Raw genomic sequence first — 26,439 nt, 5'->3', positions numbered from 1 at the left:
TCTAATAAATATATTAGAGTTAAATACAGGAATATATAAATATTATATATGCAACATCCAAATGTCGAATTTACTATAATTATTATTTATTACTTTAAAAATTCGTCCTCAGCACACTTAAAAAATTCTTATTCTTAATTTAACTTTTAATTTCTAATAAGGTAATAATTAATATAAATGATACATTTTGGGTTCTACATTCTTGATTCTGTAATAAAAAATGAAAAATAAATCGAAAATATTAAATATCGGAGACGACAGAGAATATCCAAATATTGTCCAGCGGAAGTGTTAAAAATGGTTGTTGACAGCTGCACCGTTGATCGGAAAGACACACTGAAATCACGTGCGAAGTGACCGAACACGGCTAGTCAGAAGAGGAAAACGTGGCTTTAAAGAATCGGCGGTCAGTCAGAACGGGGGCCAAAAAGTATGGTCCAATTCCTACGGAAGAATTTATATGATGGACCACAGAGTGTGATCCGAAACGTTGATGCCAAAAAAATAGCAAACACAATCAAATCCAGAAGCAAATTGTCAAAAAATTTATATGTATTCAATTCCATACAAACGACCTCCTTAAAATTTGTCCGCTCGCCGTCGTGAGTGTGGAATCGTCAGCCTCGCTGTAAACGAGACGGCGTAACAGGCGACAGTGATTTGGAGAGAGATGTTTACCGACCTTTGCTTTAAAGGCCTGGCATTGGACGTTCAGGAGGTGGTATTGAGGTGAATTCGTACAATGTCGCCGTGTAAGGGAAGGGCAATGGACGCCTTCATAGGGTTCGATCATGGCGGACATTTGCAGGCTGGTATAACAGATCAATTTGAAATGCGCCTTTACTTGTTTTCCTATTGAAAATAATGCCTTTCTTTGGCGGCAGATGGCTTTGGTGATTTATTTTGGTTTTCAGTACGGAAAGGATATTTAAGGGGATTCAGAGGGTTTGTTGATGGCGGACATTTGTAGGCTGGTTAGTCAGATGCTAAAATGCGCCTTAATTTGTATTTCTTGTGAGAATAGTGCTGTTCTTTGGCTGCATATGGCTTGACTGGTTTATTTTGGTTAAGAAAAGGCGGGAATTATAGGAGCTTCAAAGGGATTGTTGATGGCGATCAGCTGTAGGAGGGTTAATCAGATGCTAAAATGCGCCTTTAAATATATTCCTTGTGAAAAGAGTGCAGTTCTTTGGCGGCAAATGGCTTCACTGGTTTACTTTGGTTCAGTACGGCGTTTAATTTAGGGAGCTTCACAGGGCTTGTTAAAGGCGGCCTGTTGCAGGTTAGTTAACCAGATGCTAAAATGCACCTTTAAATATATTTCTAGTGAAAACTATGCTGTTCTTTGGCGGCAAATGGCTTCACTGGTTTGTTTTGTTTGCAATACGTTGGAAATTTAAGGAGCTTCAAAGGGTTTGTTGATGGCGGACGCTAGCAGCCTGGTTAATCAGAGGTTAAAATGTGCTTATTTCTCTTGTAAATAGCGCTGTTCTTCGGCGGCAAATGCGGTGACTGATGTATTTTGGTCGGGGTGGGAATTTAAGAATATCTGAACAAGGGTTCGTTTGGCGGACATTTGTAGGCAGATTAATCAGAAGCAAAAATGCTCCATTATTCGTATTTCTCTTGAAATTAGTACTGGTGTTTGGCGGCAAAAGGCCTGACTGAGATTTCCAGTACTTAGGAAATTGGAGGAGATTCGAAGGGTTTATCAGAAGAACAAAAGCAAGTTTATTTACATTTCTGGTGAAAATAGTGCTTATTTTTGGTCTTGAAGACGGTGGAAATTTATTGTCGGGTCATCAATACGGCGGAGATTTGAGGAGATAGTCCATTCAGGCCATGGCCGGCGACACGGAAAGCGCGTGGGAAATAGATGTGGATTCTGGAATTAGCGACGGTGAGGCCACTAGAGTTCGTGCAAAACCCTTCAACCAGGTGTGTACCTTCACTCTCCGCTCTATAATTTGTTCCGTTTTCCATTTCAGCGCCTTCATTGCTTCATTTTTTAGTTTTCCTGGGTAAACAACCCTGTAAATTTATATAAGATATTTTTGTCTTTTAGTTTTCCTGGGTAAACAACCCTGTAAATTTATATGAAATATTTTTGTCTTTGAGCGACTGTGTATGAATAAATGCATCTGATTTGACCGTTTATTGAATTTATCAATTAATTAAAAAGTTTCAAAACGATAGTTCTGTGATTTCAAGAAACAGTAAAATCAGGTGCATTTGTTCTGCTATTTAGCAAGGGCCTGTGTATGGGTGTCCAATGTCCATTGCTGGAGTCGGATCCAGAATGTGTGGGTTTTTCCATTAAAAAATCGGGTATGGGGTCGTGGAGTTTCGAAATAAATTTATGTATTTCTACTTTGGGCCATGCTCTCTTTTGCTCTTTTGGGCACGTTCACCCCTCTGGAAAAATGTGGGCCCGGTACAACTATAATCCGCTAGAGTTTTGGCGGCCATAATTTGGCCTTCCGGAATTTGATCCGAATGCGTGTCCTAAACAAAGTGAAACTACCGACCAAGCACGTAACTAGTCAACACAAGTATCCGGTAAAGTACTCTCTAGAGAGGAAGATGCTGATTTCGGAATCGAATATCCAGTTCCCCATCGTCCATGACTTGGGAGACACATAAATCGCGCAAATCAGTTTCGTGAATGTTGACAGGACGAATTTGAGGTTTGGGCATGACGAAGATGACTATGGCATGACAGAAAAAACTTCCCCAAGATGTGGATTCCATGGGTTGTGATACTAGGGAGGGTTGTTATGCTAGGGAGCCGTCCATCACGTAATTAAGTTTGACGACCCTATACATCTAAATGTTCTATTAGACTTTTTTTCCCAATTTATTATTTAAAAAAAACGCACCGCAAATATTTTTGTAATTTTTATTTAATTAAGAAGTGGTACCAAACTGAATAATCAAGATGTTTTAATCTGTTGCATAGACATCATCATTGTAAATGTGAAAGACGAAGAAGTTTGTACGCTTTATAATGATCTCTTATTTTCTTTTTCTTTCTTATTATTATTTCAGATTAAGATTGGAAATGTGGACATAATTGAATTAAAGTTTAGTATTTCTGTTATTTTTATTCTAAAATATTTTTTATTTTCATTTTTATTCTATATTTAAAAAATAATAATTATTCATTTAATTATTGTTATATATATAATAATAATAATAATTTTCTTGGCCATTCTAAACTTAAGCTAATAAGTTGCATGTAGTTGGGGACAAATTAATTTAGATCAATTAGTTAAGAATTGGTATGAGTATTATTGATACTTGAGTCTAAATTTAATACATATAAGTATATAAATATTATGATATTGCTATCAAGATTCAATTGTGTAGTTTTTGAGAAACTCATTCACCCATGTTTCATAAGTGACAGTGCACAAGATCCCATATCTCATGAGAATGAATGATACACTTAACACTCATTGCATCTAGGTGATGCTCATGGTGGTGAAACAATGGACCTTCCTGAGAAGTAACCTATTCGCATACTACATCAACTCAAATACACTTGATCATGAAATTCCCTCCAAGGTTAAGCTCACTTAGTCTATTGCCTCATTAGCAAAACCTTCAATAATTGTCATGCTTTATGAACCATTCAACATGCCCATTAAGCTTATAAGTTAAGGAGATATTTTCCAAAACATGTCAAATTATGATATTACTATCAATATTCAATTGTGTAAATTGTGATTCAAACTCATTGTCTCGTGTTTCATAAGTAGTAGTTGACAAGAACCCATCTCTCATGTGAATGATTGGCATGCTTAGCACTCATTGCATCTAGTGATGCTCATGTAGAAGTAAAACATTGGACCTTCCTTGTAAATGTATAAATAAATACAATTAACTCTAAAGTGTAGAGTTAAATCTAATATCATTTCAAGCTAACATTTCAAGATTCGTAATATTGATATTATTTTTGATAGGTTATAAAATAAAATTATAAAGGTTTTGTACCCTAACCGATTTCTTGAAATTGATTAATATTGATATAACACTCTCCAATAATGTAAATGCATTTAAATAGTTGAACAATACTTGACGCAATACAGGAGGGCGAAAGAAGGCACCTCCTAACTACCCTTGCTTAGGGTTACGCACGAAAGCCACCAAACAGGAGAAACCACTAGAAATCATAGAGGAATCAATGCATAAATGACAAATAATCTCCATTAAACATGCCAGGGTTAAGGCCTAGCTGGTTGTAGCCATATACAATTGTTGGTAACGAATTCGTCTTTATAGAAATGCTTGAGGACTCTTGTATCCTTTGGATGAAAAGACAAAATAAGAAACCAATAGTCAAGGATAGATTATCGTGAGATTGATAATATTCCTCTGAATTGTCCTAGATACAGCTCCCCATGTGAAATTTTCGACAAGTTCACTAAAATACAAACAAAAATGCTTTTAACCCAAAAGCAAGAAAGGTATACAAACATTTACTCCTAAACATAAAGCAAATGTGATTTGGATTTAAACAAATGAAAATAACTAATAAATGGCACAAAGACCATTAATCTAGCCTTTACAGTACTAAGAAATTGAAGGGAGAAAGGCATGCCATTCTTTTTATAGCCAAGGTTCAAATATCAACTAGTAAACAAATACAGATTCAAATGAGATAGGGTTACATTCAGAGAAATTGAAACAATTCAAAGATTGATCTAAATTAGAAAACAAGCACCTGAACTCAAAGATTTGGTATACAATTATTTCCCCTCTTTGAATATACAAAAAGATAACACAAATCCTATTGCCTCTGCACTCAAATCACTATGTGAACCCAAAATGTTCATCTTCCCCTTACATTACAACCATAAACAAAATAAGAATCTCCCCTTGTAGCACACAGTCTCCAGAAAAGGAACCTTGAACCCTTTGTTCCTGTCCTTCGATAGTTTATATAATCTTCTTTCTTCCCAATGATGTTCATCAGTTATAATAATTAATTTTTGAAACCCCTATTTATTCATTTTTTGTTTATCTATCCTCTGCATATTACTTCTCCAAAATGAAATATCAAATCATTCTAATAACTCAATGACTTCTAATCTAATGTTTTGGATACCCACTTTTCACCTTGTATATACCCAATGAACATATAAAATCAATCGACAAATGTCAATTGATGAGCATCCTACATGGCAGATTAGACATGCAATTGTTGATAAACTGTGTCAACAGTAGACTCCTTCTAAATATCATCCATTGTGCATGGATCTAGAAGCATTCAAATGATTTGAAGGAACTTACAATACATATCTTCTCCAAAGTCTTTGTTTTTGCGAACTCTTTATACATAACAGAATAACCTTTCTTCACATTAGATGTACCTTCAAATATTGGGTAGTGTTTGTCACAGATGCATTTGGGAAGAAACTGCTACTGGCAAGACTCAAATTGATATAGTGCAAGGCCGGGTGACTCTTCGAAGGAGATGACCTAGCCCCCAACAATAACCACACATCAGATATACAACATAGAACACAAGATTTGATAGATGATTCAACTCTTTATTCATCAAATAACTTATCACATGCAATGCACCAGGTTGTAAGGCCTTCCCAATTATGGCCAAATACAAAGCAATTATAGTAACAATTCTGCAAGACTTCGCAAGATCCAATCCCTAGCAAGCCTAGACCCATGATTTGGTGGAAACCCCAAGAATAATTTAGACTTGTGCTCGCAAGCCACCAAGCAACCTTCTTTTTTCCCTAAGCCCACACTTAGCTACTAGCTCTTCTAAACTTGCTCCTCTTAGCTACTTCGTGATCTACCCCTCATGAATTAATGATTCTAGACATTTCAAAACCCTATACTAATACGAAACCAAGCTACGGGTTGGCCTAACAGGTTATATTAAATAAATGCTCACATTAAATACACACTCAAGCTACAACTTGGCCTAATAGACTAAATTAAATAGATACTTAGGACAAGCCCCAAGTTTATAATGTAACTAACTCATATGACAAAATAACATTATGTGAACTTAGCCATAGGACCACATGCCATCTAATGATCCACATTTAAGATCACACAAGCCAACTCCCATAGATCGAAGCTTGTGGAAATAATCTCCAAAGTCCACCCAGTTAATAATGAACACGTTATCAACAACCACCAAAAGAGCTCTAACTCCAACATGATCACTCCAAACATTATGCACACATAAGACAAGGTCCACCAATATGACTCAAGCATAACCCCAACCATGTGAAACATAAGGTCTACAAAATCCAAGCCCGATGTGCCCACTACTCCAGGATGCTCTTGCATCAGACACCCCAGATGCACAAAAGATATTCTCAACAGCTGGAGGAACATATTCCAAGATTCAACACATAAACCCCGAACCGGTTCTTCACATACATGTCCTTCACGTTATCAACTTGTATACTCTTGCCTTTGTTCCACTTCTACAAACCCTTTCTTGTAACTGTCATCATCACATTTGTCCTTGGTGTGCCATATGTCTATTTTCCATGCTGATCTCTAACCCTTTGAGAATCCTTCAATTCAACTCACCTACTAAAACTCAGGTTCCTCCTACTAAGTTCTGTATTCTGCAAAGGAATCAGTGAAACATTTCTGCCACCCTTCTCAACAGTAAATACATTATTGACACAATCGTGCACTACCCTGCAATCATACTGCCAAGTTTTACCAAGCAATGTGTGGCAACTACTCATGTCTACAATATCACACAACAATTGATCAACATGCTAGCTAATTTGAAAATCAACAAGACATTGCTCGTTTATTTCCAAAGCATGTTCATCTTGTAACCAATCGATCCTGTAAGGACAAGGATGTCTCCTTCTCCTCAAACCAAGTTTTCGAACCATCTCCTCAACAACTAGGTTATTAGTACTACCACCATCCACAATCACGTTCCAACAATTATCTCTAGGCTTATAACGAGTCTTGAACGAATTTCTCCTGTGACAAGGTTTTGACACCTTACCAAGCAACACTCGCTGAACCATTGAGTTCTCCTCCTACTGCTCGAGCTCATTCACCGAGATCAACCTCATTTACCACATTAGTTCTTTGATCACCACCCTTCTGGGAACATTTGAAAGCTCTATGTCCTCCTTTACACATATGAAACAAGTATCTTTAGATCCACCTCTATCCATTCTCCTCCTCTGCTCAACAAGGTTTTGTTCATCCTCAGTAATCTGTTTGCTCTTCATTGAATGTTCTTGCTTCTCCTTCCCTTAGGAATTACTTCGATGTCTTCTCTTCAACTTATCTTCTGCCCTTAGAGCATACTGATAAGCATTCCCTACTGAATCAATCTTCATCATGCTTATCTCATCCTGAATATTGAATCTCAAACCATTAATATATCTAGCCACCTTTTCCTTAGAAAGTTTTCTATGTCCGGATTGGATTGTTAACTTATAGAACTCCTCGATCGTCATAGACATATCCCTTTGTTTCAAATTCTACGACTTCTTAATAATTCAAGTTCATAATCAACATGAATGGACTTAACCTTTAATTTTGTTACCATCAATCTCCACTTGGTGATATTCATTCACCTTCCTCTTCTCTATCTCTTTGCAATTCTTTCCATCATAAAGCAACACATCCTTTTCACTTAGTTTGCTCCATCTTAACTCTGAGCGGATCACCAATATCCTATAACTCAAAGTAGTCTTCCAACTTACCAATCCAATCAATTAGGTCTTTAGGATTCAAAGTACTTGAGAAATTAGAAACATCCATTTGGTGCTTCAGCTTTAACCGAGCTTCAGAGCTATCCAATTGACCAGTTTTGTCTTCCACAGATCTCTCCATATGTTCGATTTTGTCTTCATCAACTCCATCTCAAATTTGAAATCTGATCTAACCTTCTCTGAAATCATAGTTTCCACAACATCACACAGATCTGGAATCTCCCTAGGGTCCAATCTTCTTAGAGACATCTTCCAAGATCTTCGTAAAGTCAAAGCAACAAATCTCTAACAATCACCAACCAAATCAAACCTTCGCTCTAGTACCACTTGATGCAGTGCATGACTAGGTGAGTCTCCAAAGGAGATGATCTAGCCCCCAACAATAACCACAAAATATAAATACACCACACAATACAATATTTGATAGATAATTCAACTCTTTATTCATCAAATAACTAATTACATGCAATGTGCTGAGTTGTAAGGCCTTCCTGGTTATGGCCAAATACAAAGCAATTATAGTAACAATTCTGCAAGAGCTCACAAGATCCAATCCCTAGCTAGCTCAGACCCACAATCTGATGGAAACCCCAAGAATAATCTAAACTTGTCCTCACAACCCACCAAGCAACCTTATTTTTTCCCAAACCTACTCTCAACTACTAGCTCTGCTAAACTTGCTCCTCTTAGCTACTATGTGCTCTACTCCCTCATGAATCAATGATTGTAGACATCACAAGACCCTCCACTTATACTAAACCAAGCCATAGGCCGACTTAGTAAGTTACATTAAATAAACACTAACATGAAATACATACTCAAGCCACAAGTCGGCCTGGCAGACTAAATTAAATACATACTTAGGACAAACCCCAAGTTTACAATACATAAATAACTCATATGAATGCGGAGACAATCTCCAGAGCTCACCTAGGAAATAAGAAACATGTGCAGGCATCAAAAGAGCTCTAGATCCAACATGATTACTCCAAATATTATGTGCTCATAGGCCAAGGCCCACCAATATGCCTCAAACATAACCCTGCATGAAACATAAGGTCCACAAAATCCAAAACCGATGCTCCAGCAGGATTGCCCACTACTCTAGGATGCTCTTGAATAACAAATCCATTATATATTCTTGGTTGCATATACATTGTTGAATATTTGAGAAGACACTTACATGTCCATACTAGAATTTCCAAATCAAACATATACTGCGAATGAAATCACATATCATTTTCTGCAGAGGGTTGTAACGAACACCAAGGCCGAACTACAAGCTTGTGTAGGGGAGGCATAAGTGTGTACCATTCAAATGGAGTCAATATTTTAATAATGTGGATTGCATCACAATCAAATTTGATGAGAGCTTCCTTAAAGCTTGACTACCTCCAATGACGAACATAACCCATATAGGCAAAGCATAAGGAGTACCATCTCAAAAATTGAATGTGAACCCCCACGATCAATCTGGGATAGTTTGATCTTCACTTAACCTTAGTAATGATTATTATTTCATCATGTGACAGTTCTTTACAAATGTAAGAACATCTCCCATTTCCAAGGTTCAAAGGCTATGCAATTTGGTTAAAAAGGTTCAAGATTTTCCATGTGTTTACCTTGCTCAACCAAATTGATGGGTTTGCTAGATGCTCGGGTGTATTCTCATTGTTCAAGGTGTCATTATCGACTACAAAGGTTGTCACTAATCCAAAAGCTTAGCTTCAACAAGTCACATTGATGGTAGAAGAGTGAATATTTAGAAGGACAAGGAGACAAACCTTCCTAAAGCATTAACAATAGGGGTTCATCCTTTATATACAAGCATCACATCTTTCAATTTTATACACACTTGTGGGCATTATGTGGATTGACCATAGATAGAAATAATAGTTACATGCAAATATAATCAATATAAGAAAATAATAGATCACACAAAAAAGAATACAAGACACCAAGATTTAATGTGGTTCACCTAATCCCTGGGCTACGCTCAGCAACAACAAATCCAATATTATTATTATCCAGTGATTACAATTCGCAATCCCTTACAACGCAATACCACCACAAGAAGTTACAATATCACCATACATTATGAAATCCCTAATCCCAAGCCATTTTATACAAGTTTTTACCACTTACAAAATTCGGGCTAGAATAAGTCGTCTAATAGAAAAATAGCACCTGATGCTTTTTACAATATAAGATCATTTTTGGCTTCAGGGGCCCTACCCGCAAAAACCCCCTGTGGGGTGTTGCCCCTCGACCCCACAAGGAGTGCACCTGGGGCTCTGCCCCTTGACCCTGTCTTGGGGGGAGTCCCCAAATCCCTGTAGAAATAATCTAGGGGGAAACCATGCTGAATAAACCTCTGAGTTTGATTAGGCTCTACATCACAACAACCACGTGTGTAGGGCATAAATGAATTTTCCTGTCAAATAGTTTGCATACATATCAGGTGTGGAGCATAAATGAATTTTCCTGTCAAATAGTTTGCACACATATCAGGTGGCTTCTGTTTACATTCGAACATGACAATGAAAATTGACGAACCACTTAAATCTTTGGTGATGATGCTTGCTTCTTGAGTGCATGAAACAATATCTTTCATGCCAAAAATTCTAACTCAAGCCTTCCTTGACTTGCAGGTATTCAAGGAAATTCACCTTGAATCCTGTTATACATAATATGAAGGTGACATACTTTCTCAATTTCTTGTCCATGCGATGATGAAGTTTGTGCCTTCTGACACTTCTTTAGGTCCCACTATGAGTTAGAGTTTGAACAAAATCAATTCTTGCTATATTGATTGACATTTGTCAAACAAATTTTATGCATTATTGCATTTCTCCTCGAATATTATAGACTTCCTTGGGATGTTTGCTTATAGCCGCCAACACTTGAGGTGACAATCATAACCATCAATTTTTACTTGCTGAGATGTGTGGCACTTGTTGCATGATGGATCGGGTTATAATGCTTGAATCCCCACAGTCGGTTGCACTCGTTTATGGTTTTTGACCGTAGCTTCAACCATACTAATAATCTCTTCATAATGCTAGGTATCCCATTCGCATTCACTCCAAATTGAACGAGGAAGATTCCACCTAATCACTATGAGCTTCTTTTGTTGTCATTTTCTCAAATTGAAATATATGTTTATCACAAACACAAATGGTCTACAACGTTTGAGAGTTTTGAATCATGGTTCATTTGTTCCACTTCAAATACACAAGCCTGATTGTGATTTAGGGGAAAGACCATTAATTGATGCTTGCCATGAATCGAGGGCTTTGAAGATATGGACCAAAGGACTAGCTCCCGTAGGCTCCAACTACTTTGCTTCATGGATGTTAGTTCTTGGGATTTGAAGAACCCGAGCATTTCTAATATTCTACACCAACATGTGTTTGGGGGTATTTTGATCTGCAATATAGGCTTCTGAGAAAATAAATCATTTCGCTTGGGCATTAGGGAGACATACTCTGACAAGTGATCTATCTCTTTCCTATCAATGTTTTTATCTTTGCTAATGTGAATGCAGAGTCCACAATTTTGATGATTCAATGACATAAGCTGAAAGCTATCCCTTTTTAACTTTTATGTTAAGACTATTGAATTGTACCTTTGAAATGAACCTTGAACTGATGAACCGGGACCACTAAACCCGTTTTGAAGAACTTGGTTGCATTTACGAACCTATGAACTGGGATGAATCTATTTGGAACACTCAAACCATTACTAATTATGTAAAGACTACCCCTGCAAAATCTCCACATCAACAATCTCCATAAAATGCGAAAAATTCAATGAGAGTCAAAGTCATTTGAATATTGACTAATCAACATTAGTTGATTAACTATCATTAATTTTAACAAAAATGACACATATACACATATGTTCAAATCTAAAAGAAACCATAATTTCGTTACCAGATTATCGATAGCACATACCAGATACAAGATGGTCTAACCATGATGACCAAGTTGAAATAAGCTTTAGAACCTGTCTAAGAACACAAGGGGCAAGAATATTGTAGGAATGCTTTACCAACCTACCATGAAGCAGTTAAGCTTCCCCGAAATCTTTCTTGACATGAAAGATACCCAGCTCGGCAATGAGGAAGTCTAAACAGGTAAAACCAAGAGAGGTACCCATCAATTCCAAAAGTACCCATCCTTGGAGAATCAATCCCAATGCAACTTTATTACCAGATGATAATATCAATTGTTCCTTGCTCATTATCAAGTCATAAGTACACAAATAAAAAAACTTGTTGGAACGTAAATTGGTTGTGAGATTTAAGCATACATTTCTACTGCAAGGTAATTTAGATTCCTTCTAATCACACAATGATCAAATTTCAAGCCAACTAAGTTTTGACAATTAAACTACCTCAATTTGTCCTTGTTGTTGTCCGTTCTTAAATAATTATCATTCAGTAGATTTAATCAACTTGATTTGTAAATAGTATTCTAAGCTTATATACTAATTTCTTATGCAAAACCATACAAGAAATCATAGATTCTCTAAATCTTTTCAGTTGATGTGGTCAACCACCATATATCTCCCTATTCTATGTGCAAACATTGATTCAATTCAATTTCGAAAAGAGTACAAGTGAGAGAAAACTGGAGATAACAATTTGACAATGGATGTATTAGTTTGAATATAGAACAAAGAATAAGTAAAGAGTAATGCAATCATGTTTTGGTGAAAGGAAGAAAGAACATTAGTAAATTTCCATATTTCCTTGCCATGCACTCGGTACAAACTGTAGTGGATTGAACTCATGCTCATTTCATGAATATAGATAGGAAGAAAAAATAATAATTCCCTTCCACACGTAGCTATTTACTAGCCAAGACTCGGCTTTACAAGAGTAAGTTCTTTCTATACTTTCCACCCATGAAATCAACCAATTTGATTTCTTTTTTCCTAAAAAAAAATTGATATCTAGGTTAAGGAGAAAATAACACATTTATTGAAGGTTTGACTATTGGTTCTGGCACTACACATTGTCATCAATTTCCAGTGAAGTCTTCCCGAAATATACATTGCTTGGCGATGCTTAACTAATTTCCTTTACAGGTTACACATGTCTGTTTCGAGAGGCCTAAACAACCAATTTGTTTGGTGCTTGTATGAAGTGGTAACACTCACACAACTGTTATTCCAATAGCACTCTAGGGAATAATGTATATTGGTGCTTGAATCCATTAAGGCAAATCTTTCCTAACGACATCAATCATTAGAATAACCAGTTCATTAGGGTAACCATAGCATTGAACATAGTGGTATTGAACAGAATTACAAATGAAATTGGGTAAAAGACAATTTAGAATTTGGTCTCAACTTCAATATGAAACACCAACATGACAATGTAATTTAAATGACAATTACTCTTCAAGGAGAAAATAAGGTATAGTTCCTACAATATTCCATTTTACTTTCCCTTATGAAGCCCTAAGAACTGATTCCCGCTCATGGAATTGACGGCTAGAGGATAAAATGGTTGTTCAAGACTTTGTATTTAAGAAAAAATTGGTTGACAACTTGTGTGAGTTCACAGCAGGCATATATGTATATACCATTTCATTTTTCAAGTTTAGCTGCCATGATATTGTGGTATGATATATACGTATAAAACTATGGAAAATCATGAAGTTCTTAAACAAGCTACAAATTTGTCCACATCCAGTAGCAGTCTACACCATATATGGAATCAATCAAATAGAATGTTTAACAACACACCACACTGATTATTCATTTGCTAACTTAGATTAAATCTACATGTGTTTAACTAATTCTTTTCCCATCTATATGCATAGCTCTGAATAGAAACTCAAGATTCAATGGCAGAGGAACTCAAAATGAGACATGGAACTTGGAAATTAGCCTAATGGTGCCAACAACGTATTTGAACTTCTTTTTCTATGTCTTCCTTCCATCCCAATTGCCTTCCCCCTTTCTTTTCCATCTTTTCCCAACCGTTGCCTCCAGTTTCTCCCCCCATGTTTTCTCTCCAATTCCTCCCTTCCGCAAACTTTTCGAAGTTTCCAACCCCTCAGCTTCTCTTATGGGACTTGACAAAATGGGTGAGCAGGACAGAAAAATTGAGCACTACCTACACTAATTTGAGAAGGCAGTCTTTGCAGGAATGTGTGATTTTAGAAGTCGGCACAGCTTGAATTAGGTTCACTGTGATGTTGCATCTCTTCGTCAGAGTTTCATTCATTCCATCCATTCTTAGTTGATCATTAGCTTAGTTAAAACCCTAGTTTTCTCTTAGGTGAAAACCAAAGGAATAAAGAAAGATCAAATTTACATGGGAATTTGTAATTCATGGTGCTTGCAACAATTCAATATTTTCAAAACCCCATGAGATAATGGTCTTGTGACACAGTCAAAATCTCTGTGTTACCTCAATGTTCTAGTAATGGAACAACTTATGCGTTGAGGGTTCTGCCGCTTATTACGTGGGATACCGTTGTAACAAATTCAAATAATTCAACTACCTTAATTGATTCAGTCCGATAATATGATTCAAGAAAATGGGCATGAAATGCAAATCATGAAATTTAGTTATTGCGCATGGTTTAGCATTATTTGATATTTGTTAATAGTTCTCCACTATCTCAAATATTTTCATTACAATTTTTATTTTTGAGATAAAAAACACGTGGCAATAAGATCACCTATTTAATTGGTACATAAGGAAAAAGGTTGTGACAAACTAGCTTGAACCAGTTTGAATCTATATAAAGATTATCGAACCATTTAAAATGTACTTTGCAGTGCATGTACCTCTGAACCTTCTTGAATCCATTTTGAATTAGAATGAACTAGTTTGATGAGGTTCAAGATTTATGTTTCCACTTACCAAAATGCAGATTCAAAGAGACAAACTACTTTAAGATTTTGAAATGGGGGTCTATATGTGTGCTAACAACTTTCAAATTGTAGTCAATGAGCTTATGAGCTCAGGCTTATAGAGCCAAACTTCAGTATTTTCCTTCTATCTAACTTCTGTCTACTTTTCCTAGTCCTAGATCTCTACTTCTATAGCCAACAACACCATAAGTCGGCTTGTCAAGAAATCTATTACAAAAATATAGGTCTTGCCCCAAAGGAAAATTCAACGACCTTTCAATTAAGCGAATTAACTTCCGCGGGGACAAGGTTAGGTCCACATATGATCCAAGAAGGGATTCTCATGTTGGAATGTGTAATTTCCCCCTCAAATGAAATCTAAAGTCATACTAGAGGATTCTAGAAACTCTAGTTGGATTGCCAAATAGGGTCAGGTCAAATTAATATTTAGGTTTGTAAAGTTTTAGAAGTCATTTATGTTTAGATAGTTCTAGAAAAGTCTATTTGTCCTATGTCGGCTAATTTAGATGTTTCTAGAAATGATCTAAGACCTCTAAATAGAGGCATCTTGTAATATTATTGACATGGACAAAATGAACTTAATGAAATATATTAGTGCCGCAACACTTTGAGTATTTTTCCATTTTAGTTTATTTTGTCCATTCGCCTTTCACAAGGTGTATTAGAGCTATCATGGGTTTCTACAAGTGGTATCAGAGCCTAGGTTAAGAAAATCCTGTCACCATTTGCGACATACGCATCAAAGTCAAGTTAATTGGGAGAATCTTGTCACCATTTTTGACAGAAGCAACTAATCAAGGGATTGTTGAAGAAGGAAGGAATTTGTTTGTCACCATTTGTGACGGCAAAGAGATTTTTATTTTGTAGAGCAAGGTTATTTGGAGAACCCTGTCCCATTTGTGACAGATGGAGCTCTCAAGAGGTAGTTGAAAGAAGACATAAATTTAATCAAGGTTATTAGTGAATCTTGTCATCGACATTTGTGATAGATGAGGCAAGATTATTAGTGGATCTTGTGAAAAGAGGAAATAATTGGTAGCCAATTGCTAATAAAATGTTTGTAGACATTAAAGGCCGCATCCTTGGAAGACACTATTCATGCATTAATGAATATAAAGATTATTGGAAAATAGCATTTTGGCATCAGACAAAAGAAAGGATTTGGATAATTAGGGGACATGACACTTATCTTGTTGATCAATTACAAGGTTCTTACAATCTTTCCACGGTGCAACGAAATCAAGATCAGTTTCATACAAGTTCTTCAAATCTTCAAAACTAAACATTTCAACTCTCATCTTAGTCAACAAACTTCTTCTTTCACTCAAAGTATCTGCCACCTTATTATATTGTCCACTCTTATGTTTCAACACAAAAGAAAAGTTTTGCATGTACTCAACCCACTTCATATGTATCTGACTCAACTTATTTTGACTTCCCAAATAGTGTAAATCTTTATGATCAATGTGTAACACAAACTCTCTAAGCATCAAATCATGTCTCCATTTCTTCAAAGCTTGAATAATTGCATCAAATTCTCGATCACAAATTGGATATTTCCTCTTAGCATCTTTTAGTTTCTCCCTGTAGAAAGCTACAGGCTTACCTTCTTAACTTAAAACAACACCAATGACATTACCACTAACATCACAATCAACTTGAAAACCTTTGTTAAAATTAGACAAACCAAGAACATGCAATTCTGCAACCTTTTCCTTTAATGTTTCAAAGCTTTCTATTTTCTCCATGTGTCCACTTAAAATCTTTTTTGTCACCTCTCATAGTCTCTGTCATAGCATTACAAATTGAATTGAAATTTCTAATAAACTTTTTGTAAATACTTGCCAATCCATGAAATGATCTAACTTCTCCAGTATTCTTAGGTGTAGGCCAATCAAGAATAGATTTTAACTTATCAGGATCCATCATTAAACTATCAACAGAAATCACAAAACCAAGATACACAAGCTTCTCCTTTGTAAAAGAACATTTGTTCAAATTTATCAACAACTTTGCTTCCTTTAATCTCTGCAAAACTTGTCTGATATGCTCAAGGTGTTTCTCTTTAGTATTATTGTAGATTAGTATGTCATCAAGATGTATAATCATAAACTTACCCAAATTTTTTTTTAGGATTTCATTCATTGGCCTCATAAAAGTACTAGTTGCATTGGTTAAACCAAAAGGCATAACTAACCACTCATACAAACCTTCATTAGTCTTAAAAGTAGTCTTCCATTCATCCCCCTCCCTGGTTCTAATTTGATGATAACCACTTTCCAAATCAGTCTTTGTAAAACATTTTACTCCACTCAATTTGTCAATAATGTCATCCATTCTAGGCAAAGAAAACCTATACTTCTCTATTATATTGTTTATACCTCTAGAATATGTACACATTCTCCATCCTCCATTCTTCTTAGATGCTAATACAACAGGTACTGCGCAAGGACACAAACATTCTCTGATCAAACCTTTCTCAAGTAATTCTTGCACTTGTCTATTCAATTCTTCATTTTGAGCAGGTGCAAGTCTATGTAGTGCTTTATTAGGTAAAGTAGCTTCAAGTATCAAATCCATACAATGGCTTATACTTGTCATAGGAGGTAATCCATTAGGAACATAATCAGAAACAATATCTTCAAATTCAACCAACAAAGATATCACCTTAGGTGCATGTTCAAGTTCATCTCAGTCTTTCGAGGAATCAAAGAAAAGCAAATATTTTATTTCTTTATATCTTTGACAAACTAATTTCCCTCAACCAAACAAACTCTTACAGAAGTACACTGATTTTTCTCAAATTTTCAACCAAAGGCAACAATACTTGTTTCTTTCCATTATCCCAATTAGTGTAGTAATTCAATCTACTATCATGCAAAACTTTCCTACCATACTACCAAGGTCTTCCCAAAAGTATATGACAACAATGCATAGGCATAATATCAAACAAAACTTCACCAAAGTAATTTCCAATCTTAAATTTCACAAGACATTGTTTAGTTACCAACAATTAATGTTCATCCTTAATCCAAGTAATGTGATAAGGGTTAGGGTTCTCCAATCTTTGCACTTTCAACTTAGCTAACAATTCCTCAGATGTCAAATTCTTAGAACTGCCATTATCAATTTTTACCTTGGAACATTTGTCTTATATCTTACATCTAGTCCTAAAAAGACTTTTCCTTAAAACATGTTCATTATCCAATTGCTCACTCCACATAATTCTTCTCATCGCCAGGTTCTCTCCTTTCTCAAGCTCATTAGGTGCATCAATAGATTATTCTTGAATCAAAGAATTTTTGTACCACTTCTAACTTTCTTAGCAGAAAATGTATATTCAAAATCTCTTTCTCCTTCTTCACCTTATTTAAAACAAGTTCCTTTAAACTAAGATCTATCTTCTCTCTTTCCATTACTATTATTTCTAGAGTAACCAGAATAATTACATCTACTGTAGTTACCTCTTCCTTTGCTTTCACCATCTTCTTTCCTTTCATATTAACCTTTGTCATTAGATGAGCTATTAATTCTGCTACTTTCTCCAAAAGTTCTTCCTCTACTTCATTGAAATCTTCCACCTCTTCCTCTTTGTCTTCTGTCTTATTTCTTCACCAAAATTTCTTCGGCTCTCAACACATACAAATATGCTTCTTCAACTCTTTCCATTTTTACAAAGCTAATCTCATCCTATATAGAAGTCCTCGAACCATTCAAGTGCCTAGCAACTTTATCAACCTCATCATTAATATGACCAGATCTAATGTCTAACTTATATAATTCTTCAATATAATCTTTCACAATCATGTCTTTCTGCCTCAAATTTTGCATTCTTCTCAACAAATTAACTTGATAATCAACAATATGAACTTTCTTCTTCAGCTCTCCTACACTCTTTACCCAAGTTTTAATCTTTTCTTTTCCTCTTCTCTGTTTGTCAGTTTGCAAGCATTCCCACTGAAAAGATGCATGCCTTTTTAACTTTGTAGCTGCTATCCTCACCATCCTATCCTCAGGAATGCCTTCATAATCAAAATACTTCTCAATCTCCAAGATCTAATCCAACAAAGCATCAATATCAAGTCATCCGTTGTATGTAGAAAGTTCAAAAATAGGTCTTGCATTTGCTCTATTCAAAGCTCTCAATAGTCTCTCTTCATCTTGTTCTACCTCAAGTTCAGGATTTAGTGTTACTGTTGCTTCTTCATTACTAACATGTTTAAGATGCACACCTTTTCAGTGGGCTATTTCAACAATTTCAAGTGTAGCTGTAATCTGTCTCAACATATCCATAATAACATTATCTGCATTTCTTCTACCTCAAACCATTTTCACAATAGTTCTTGCAAGAATCTTAACCTTATGCAAGCTATATGTCAGAAACCACTTTTGCAACCCTAGAACCAATCTTGATCGAGGTTCTACATGATCCTTAACTTCTCCAAGTAAGAAACTTGCGCTTTGATACCACCTGACACAAGGTAAGAGGGCGAAAGAAGGCACCTCCAAGCTACCCTCGTTTAGAGTTACACATGGAAGCCACCAAACAAGAGAAACCAGAAGAAAGCGTAGGTAGATCAATGTATAAATTAGATATAATCTTCATTAAATATGCTAGGCATAAGATCTACTTGGTTGCAATGATATACAATCAAATTACAATCAACAAGCTTAGGCTTATAGAGCCAAACTTCGGTATTTTCCTTCTATCTAACTTCATTCTACTTTTCGTAATCCTAGATCTTTACTTTTATAGCTAACAAGACCATAAGTCACCCTATCAAACAATTTATTACAAAAATATAGGTCCTAGCGCAAAGGGGAATTCAACAACCATTCAATTAAGCATATTAACTTTTGCGCGGACAAGGATAGGTCCACACGTGATCCAAGAAGAGATTCCCAAGTGCATGGAATGCCATGCTGTCTGACAAATCCTCGCTGAAGCCAAACTTGGACGTTACTCGAGTTACCAGGAAATCAACATGCCTCGAATAAAGAGAAGGACAAGTATTGCAAATGATGGAATTAAATTTTGCGCTCTTAGACAAAGGATTTGCAATAGATCCATGTTAAGTAGCTGATTGCATGGAAAGAGAAACCACAAACAACAATGACCATTTGTAAAGTGACTTTATTATCTCAACATACTATTTGGATGAATTCATGTGAAAATCACCTCAATGTTGGTCATATATATGACCAACATTGAGGTAAAGTAATTTTCACACACACACACACACGCACACGCACATGCAAGATTGCGAAAGCACCCAAGATGCTCTTGCATCAATATTGGGTCCTTTTTATAGATGTAAAGTGACTTTATTATCTCAACATGCTATTTGGATGAATTCATGTGAAAATTACCTCAATGTTGGTCTCACACACACACACACATGCACACACACACACACACGCACACCCACACACACACACACACACACACCCGCATACACGCGCGCGTGCGCACACACACACAGGAATTTTTTTTGGGTGATGCAAGATTGTGAAAGTACCCAAGATGCTCTTGCATCAATATTGGGTCCTTTTTATAGATGTAAAGTGACTTTATTATCTCAACATGGTATTTGGATGAATTCATGTGAAAATTACCTCAATGTTGGTCACGCACGCACGCATGCGCGCGCGCGAAAGCACCCAAGATGCTCTTGCATCAATATTGGGTCCTTTTTATAGATGTAAAGTGACTTTATTATCTCAACATGGTATTTGGATGAATTCATGTGAAAATTACCTCAATCTTGGTCACACACACACACACGCACACGAATTTTTTTGGGTGATGCAAGATTGCGAAAGTACCCAAGATGCTCTTGCATCAATATTGGGTCCTTTTTATAGATGTAAAGTGACTTTATTATCTCAACATGCTATTTGGATGAATTCATGTGAAAATTACCTCAATGTTGGACACTCACACACACACACACACACACACACACACACACACACACACACACTTCCCTCTCTCTGAGGGACGAGCTATAGATGGTACTTGTGATACGATTTAAAATCCTTGGGACTCAAGCAATGAGCTCAAACTTGCAATCTATATTCAAAACTCTTGATTAAATTCATAAACACTCATCTTAATAGGGTTTCAATGAAAGGACTCGGGTTTTGAAAAAATATGTGTATGCCAAGAAGACTTAAAACTATGCTTCCACAACTCTTATTCTATTTCTTAAAATCCTTGCCAACATACACAACTCCTCCTTTGCTCGATAGCAATGACACTTATTCTTCATACATCTAATTCTTATGAAATTTTAGCTTTCATTCACTTAAGAACTTTGTCATAATGTCACACAAACAAAGACGAACCTTTATTTCACTACATAAAATTAATTCATTCTCGTCTTTGTCAACTTTTTTATTGTTTTATTTTTAAAACTTTTTGACACATAATTAAGAATGCTAACACACAATTATTTCATCTTTATATTTTCCACTTCTTTAATTTTTTAATTTAGAAAAATAAAGTAATGCTCAACAAATTTACCTTTTCACTAATCAAAAAAATGAACGTTAATTTCCTATAATTGATTTATTAAATAGATCCTACAACATTTTAGTATGTTACATTTTAATTTTCTAGAGAAACTAGTTGTGAAGGGCTAATGAAAACATTAGGTTGGAGGACTAATAATGATTTTTAAAATTTAGTATTTTAATCTAGTGATATCTCGTGTGTATTACGAGAGTGCTAAATAATCTGCATCGAACCACTTCATCTAGAACTATTGCAATAAAAAACATGACCATTATGCATATCGCTAATCTGAATTGAAAAAGATAAATTTAGGTAGTGAAAGGGTATGATTGCTTAGTCGAGGCCACCTCTCGTTATCGTTCAACTTTTAGATGGTGTCCTCCTGGCAACACTCGATGACAAAAGGTAACTTCATGTCACTTTAACCCGAGCACAACTGTCACACTGCAACAATCATTCATGGTTGACTTTAACCAATGTTTCAACCCATGTGCCACAAGCTCATCTTTAAATTTGTCTTACACTATGTGCCCGAGTGATCGACATGGATAAGGCCTTCCCATATCATAAAAACTATTCGTATGTCAAAAGTAAAACTTAATAAAATATGTAAAACAATAATAATACAAATTATATGTCAAAAAGTTATATCGTAAAAGAGGTCCGAAGGGTTCGTTCTAAATATCATGGATTCAGTGCTCTTCGTGTATGTAGACAAACAAGAGTGGCATTCGTAATTTAATTACATTAAGTATGGATTGAAAAAGCCTTATTCTAATTATCTTTTTGGAGATGCAAATTCTTGTCATTATATATATATTCTAACAATAATAAAAAAGCCATTCAAATAATTTGAACTTTAATTGTGTGGAGAATCGACAAATAAGGTGGAGTTGAAAATTGCATCTCTCCAATTTCTTGATGATGGTTTGAAATAAGGTTATAGTTTTATAGGATACATCTATTTTATTTAAGATAGAATATTGACGAGTTGAGATGAATTGCTATATAAGAATTTTAAGATATAATTTAAACATAATTCAAATGTTATTCTATTATGGGAGATTCCAAAGAGTTTGATCGTTGTTTTGTTATGTTTCATAATTGGATTATGTAGGAAAATAATAACAAAGAGTTTGATGTGCTTTACTATATACTTATCCAGTAAGCAATGCGTATAAAAGACTTCAAGTTCTTTTGAGATATTACCAAGTTTTTGGTTTTTTACACTGTTACTATTATTAACCCATTTTTACTAGTTCAACAAAGTTTCTCCAATTCTTCCAAAGTAGTTAGAGTTCTTTTGTGCCTAGCTAGATCTTCTCGAGCATTCCCTCTTTTGGAAGGGTAAGATCCATTTGGTAATACAAAAGGGTGCTAGGATTAACCTCAAACAAAAATAACAATTATATGCAAATATAACCAATATCAGAAAATAATAGATCGTACATAAGTGAACATAAGACATCAAGATTTAACGTGGTTCACCCAATCCTTGAGCTAAATCCACCAACAACAAGTCCAATATTATTATTATCCAGTGATTACAACCTGATTACAATCCGTAATCCCTTACAACTCAATACCGCCGCAAGAACCAATTTTCGCATCACATATTATGAACAATCCCTAACCCTAAGCCTTTTTATACAAGCTTTTTGCCGCTTACAAAATTAGGGCTAGAATAAAAGAAAAATAATAGTTGACGCTTTTTACAATATAAGATCATTTTTGGCTTTGGGGGCGCTGCCCCCGAAGACCCTTGCGAGGGCGTTGCCCCTCGACCCCACCCTGTATTGCAAAGGGAGCGCACCTGGGGCACTGCCCTCAGACCTTATAGGGGTGCTGTCCCCAAAGCCCCGTAGAAATAATATGGGGAGAAAACCACGTCGAATAAACCTTCGAGTCTGATTAGGCTCCAAATCACAACAAAGGGTATACTATGTTGAATGGTTAAAGATTTAAGTTTTCTACAATTCATTGTATAGTAATTGGTGTTTTGGAATTGATGTGTTTTCTATTTTTTTATATCAACTTGTTAGATCACACTTTATGATCCATTATCAGGATGAGAAGAGATCTAATGATGATCTGTTCTCATCCTGGTGATAGATCACAAAGTGTGGTCTGGAGCATTAATGTAAAAATTGAAAACACAATCAATTCTAGAAACACATGTTTCTATGTTGAATGATGTAACTTGTGTCAACATTGCTCAAAGAAAAATTATTTTATTATTATTTCATTCTTTATCTAATTTGCTATTTGACATTTTCTTTCTCCTAACCATTTTCTATATTTTTAAGAATTAAAAGATTCATCTATCGTATTTTTAAGTTATACTTAATTCATTTTAGATTCTTTAAATGTAATAACTCATATATGATTATGTAATAACATTTGAAAATATATTACAAATAATAAGTCATTTACACTTTTTATTGCTTGATATAAAAAATGTTGGTGGGACACAAGTGGTTAAAGATAGTGCATGGGCCTTTATGGTAGCACCAAGCAAATGAAGAGGGGAAGGTAAATGCTTTTTTTGTTAATCACACGCACAATAAAGACTCAATTTTGGCATTGATGGTAGTAGAGTGTGGCTATAAATTTGAAAATTAATAGCAAAGAAACTTGGAAGTGCTAACCTCAAGAGTTTGAGATTATTCTTATGCAAGTTGATATTACAATTCAAACATCCTTGCATCTCTCCCTTTTTGCATACATGCCCCCTTAATATAATACATGGTGACCCTAACAAACATATTAAAATTAGAAATTAGTCCTAACTATTTCCTATATTTCCTTAATTGTTTGTTGAAATTATGGATTTAGATCATTACAAGATTATTGGGGGGTTAAAAACAAACAACTCACCTTATCCATGATAAAATCTAGAAGTCTTTGAATGCACTTGCATCAAACTCTCACGATAGAAATATTTATGACCATTGGTCATAAGTCTTCATGCTTTGATCCTCCTAGATCCCAAGTTGTGCTCAACAATATTTGATTAGCTTTGTAAATTGATACAGTTGGTTACACTCTTTTGTTGACTACCCCCCTTACTTCAGTGTGCCTCTTTCTTAGGCATTTCAATCATCAACATTCTCATCTCATCTCATCAATCACTTTGTCTAGTTCATCATCTAAGATCTTGTTTCTTCATCAATATATTTAAATATATGCTCTAAATGTTGTAATTGAGGTTTAGTTCATCTTCAAGCAATAGCTCATTTTTTATTTATTTTTTTATTATATTCTCATGCTCATTAGCACTTCTTACAATCTCAAAATCAATTTGAAAATTGGATTTTACCTCTATCTCTTTAGATACTCTAAAAATTTCTTTAGTGTTAAGACTTTTGAACACACTTCATCTCTAGTTATGATCTCCTCTTCCTTGACTCAAATTTTGTCGATAACTTTTTCAACAACATTATCTCTTCACCATATTTCTTGAGAATTGCATCTCAATGTTGCTCTTTGTTCTTCTATTTTCTATCTTCATGAGCCAACTTTATCTTCTCCTCTACACTAATAGCCCAATGAAGTTGTCCTGAACAACAATTGTATTACAAAAATGTATATGAGTTTCCATTATACCTTTGTGAGATTGTGCTACCTCATCTTCCTTTATCATAGGATTCTAGTAATGATTGTCTTCAATGCTTTGGAAAAGCAATCCTTCATCTTCCTGACTAATAGCAGAATTCTGATTCTCCCTTTTATATGTCTTTATAGTAGTTGTAAATGGTTGTTCAATCTCATCATTCTCGTGACTTGCAAACATACATAGATTATTAGATTCGTAATAATAAGGCTATTTAGACTCATTTAATATCCCTAATGCTAGATATTTATGCAAATATGAACTTTCCAAATTACCCATAAGACTTTCATGAACTCCCTCATCATCTTCTTCTCCACAGATTGATCCTTGCTCTAGTTCACCATAGTAAACTTCTTGCATCCCAAACTTATTTTATCTAATTTTTTTTCTTCAATTGGACATTTACCATATGTTTCACTTCTTCCCCAACTTCCTTGCAAACACTTTCTTAACAAGCCATGCAACATAGTCCTTCTTTCTCCATATGTATCTTTGATCTCTAACACTTTCTTGTAGTAGCATCTTCATTATGCTAAGTTGTTCCTTCATCTTAACAATTTCTTTTTCCAATTCTTCTTGACTCATTCTTCTCATTTTTATGCCATTTACTTTGGCATTCTCCTCCATTCTATTGTGACCTTTACTTAAACCCTTGTCATGACTATTATTACTGAACTTTACTCTTCCTTTGTGAACTTTTCTTTTTCACATGTGAGCTATACAAAGCCTCTATATTAGCAAGTCTATTTCACCTTGCCACAAATACCTCACCAAGTTTATCTCCTTTGAGCTTGGCCTTTTGGTATCACTGGTTCTCTTTGCTTTAGAAACTTTTGCAATTCCTCTTTCTTCTATGCTTTGACACTCTACTTACTTTCCAATGGCTTCAATTTCTCTTGGACAACACTACTCACATGATAAGTAGGAGATAATTTCCACAACAAGTCAAATTGTGATATTGCTATTAGGATTTAACTGTGTGATTTTTGAGTCCAAATCATTAACCCATGTTTCGTGAGTAGTGATTCAACATGAATCCATCTCTCATGAGAATAAATGGAATAGCACTCATCGGATCTAGGTGATGCTCATAGAGGTGAAACATCGAGACTTCCCAGGAGGTCACCCATCCGAGAACTACTCTAGCCTAAGCACGCTTAACTATCAAGTTTCTTCCATGGTTAAACCCACTCTACTTGCAATCCCATTTGTAAAACCTTCACCAAGTGTTGTGCCTTATGAACCATTCATTAGAAAGCCCCTTAAGCTCAAATTGTGATATTGCTATTAGGATTTAATTATGTGATTTTTGAGTCAAATCAATTACCCATGTTTCATGAATAATGGTTCAACATGAATCCATCTCTCATGAGAATAAATGGAACACTTCACACTTGTTGGATTTAGGTGATGATCATAGAGGTGAAGCACTGAGACTCCTCAGGAGGTCACCCATCCCAGTACTACTCCAGCTTGAGCGCGCTTAACTACCGACTTTCCTCCATGGTTAAACCCACTCTGCTTGCAACCCCATTTGCATAACCTTCACCAAGTGTTGTGCCTTATGAACCATTCATTAAAAAGCCCCAGAAGCTCATCAATTGATTAGTAGGAGATAATTTCCACCACAAGTCGAAAATTATCTCCTAGTTATCTCCTTTCAAAGTTCATCAAAAAGA

At 35.4% G+C, this 26,439-nt stretch overlaps 1 protein-coding gene across 1 annotated transcript in view; it reads left to right on the top strand.

Moving 5' to 3' along the window:
* Positions 1–449: 449 nt before the first annotated feature.
* LOC149578089 (potassium transporter 10-like) overlaps positions 450–26,439 on the top strand; it is a 165,529-nt gene continuing 139,539 nt past the window's right edge. The window contains exon 1 of the mRNA XM_089827462.1: positions 450–1,938. Within this exon, the coding sequence (XP_089683588.1) occupies positions 1,843–1,938 (96 nt within the window). The 5' untranslated portion in view covers positions 450–1,842. The remainder of the gene's footprint in view (positions 1,939–26,439) is intronic.

Source organism: Cupressus sempervirens, chromosome 1, assembly GCF_028749045.1.
Source record: "Cupressus sempervirens isolate cs-2001-9-10 chromosome 1, ASM2874904v1, whole genome shotgun sequence".
Taxonomy (NCBI): Eukaryota; Viridiplantae; Streptophyta; class Pinopsida; order Cupressales; family Cupressaceae; genus Cupressus; species Cupressus sempervirens.
Note: the sequence above shows the minus strand (reverse complement) of the source record. Positions and strands in the feature narration are given on the sequence as shown.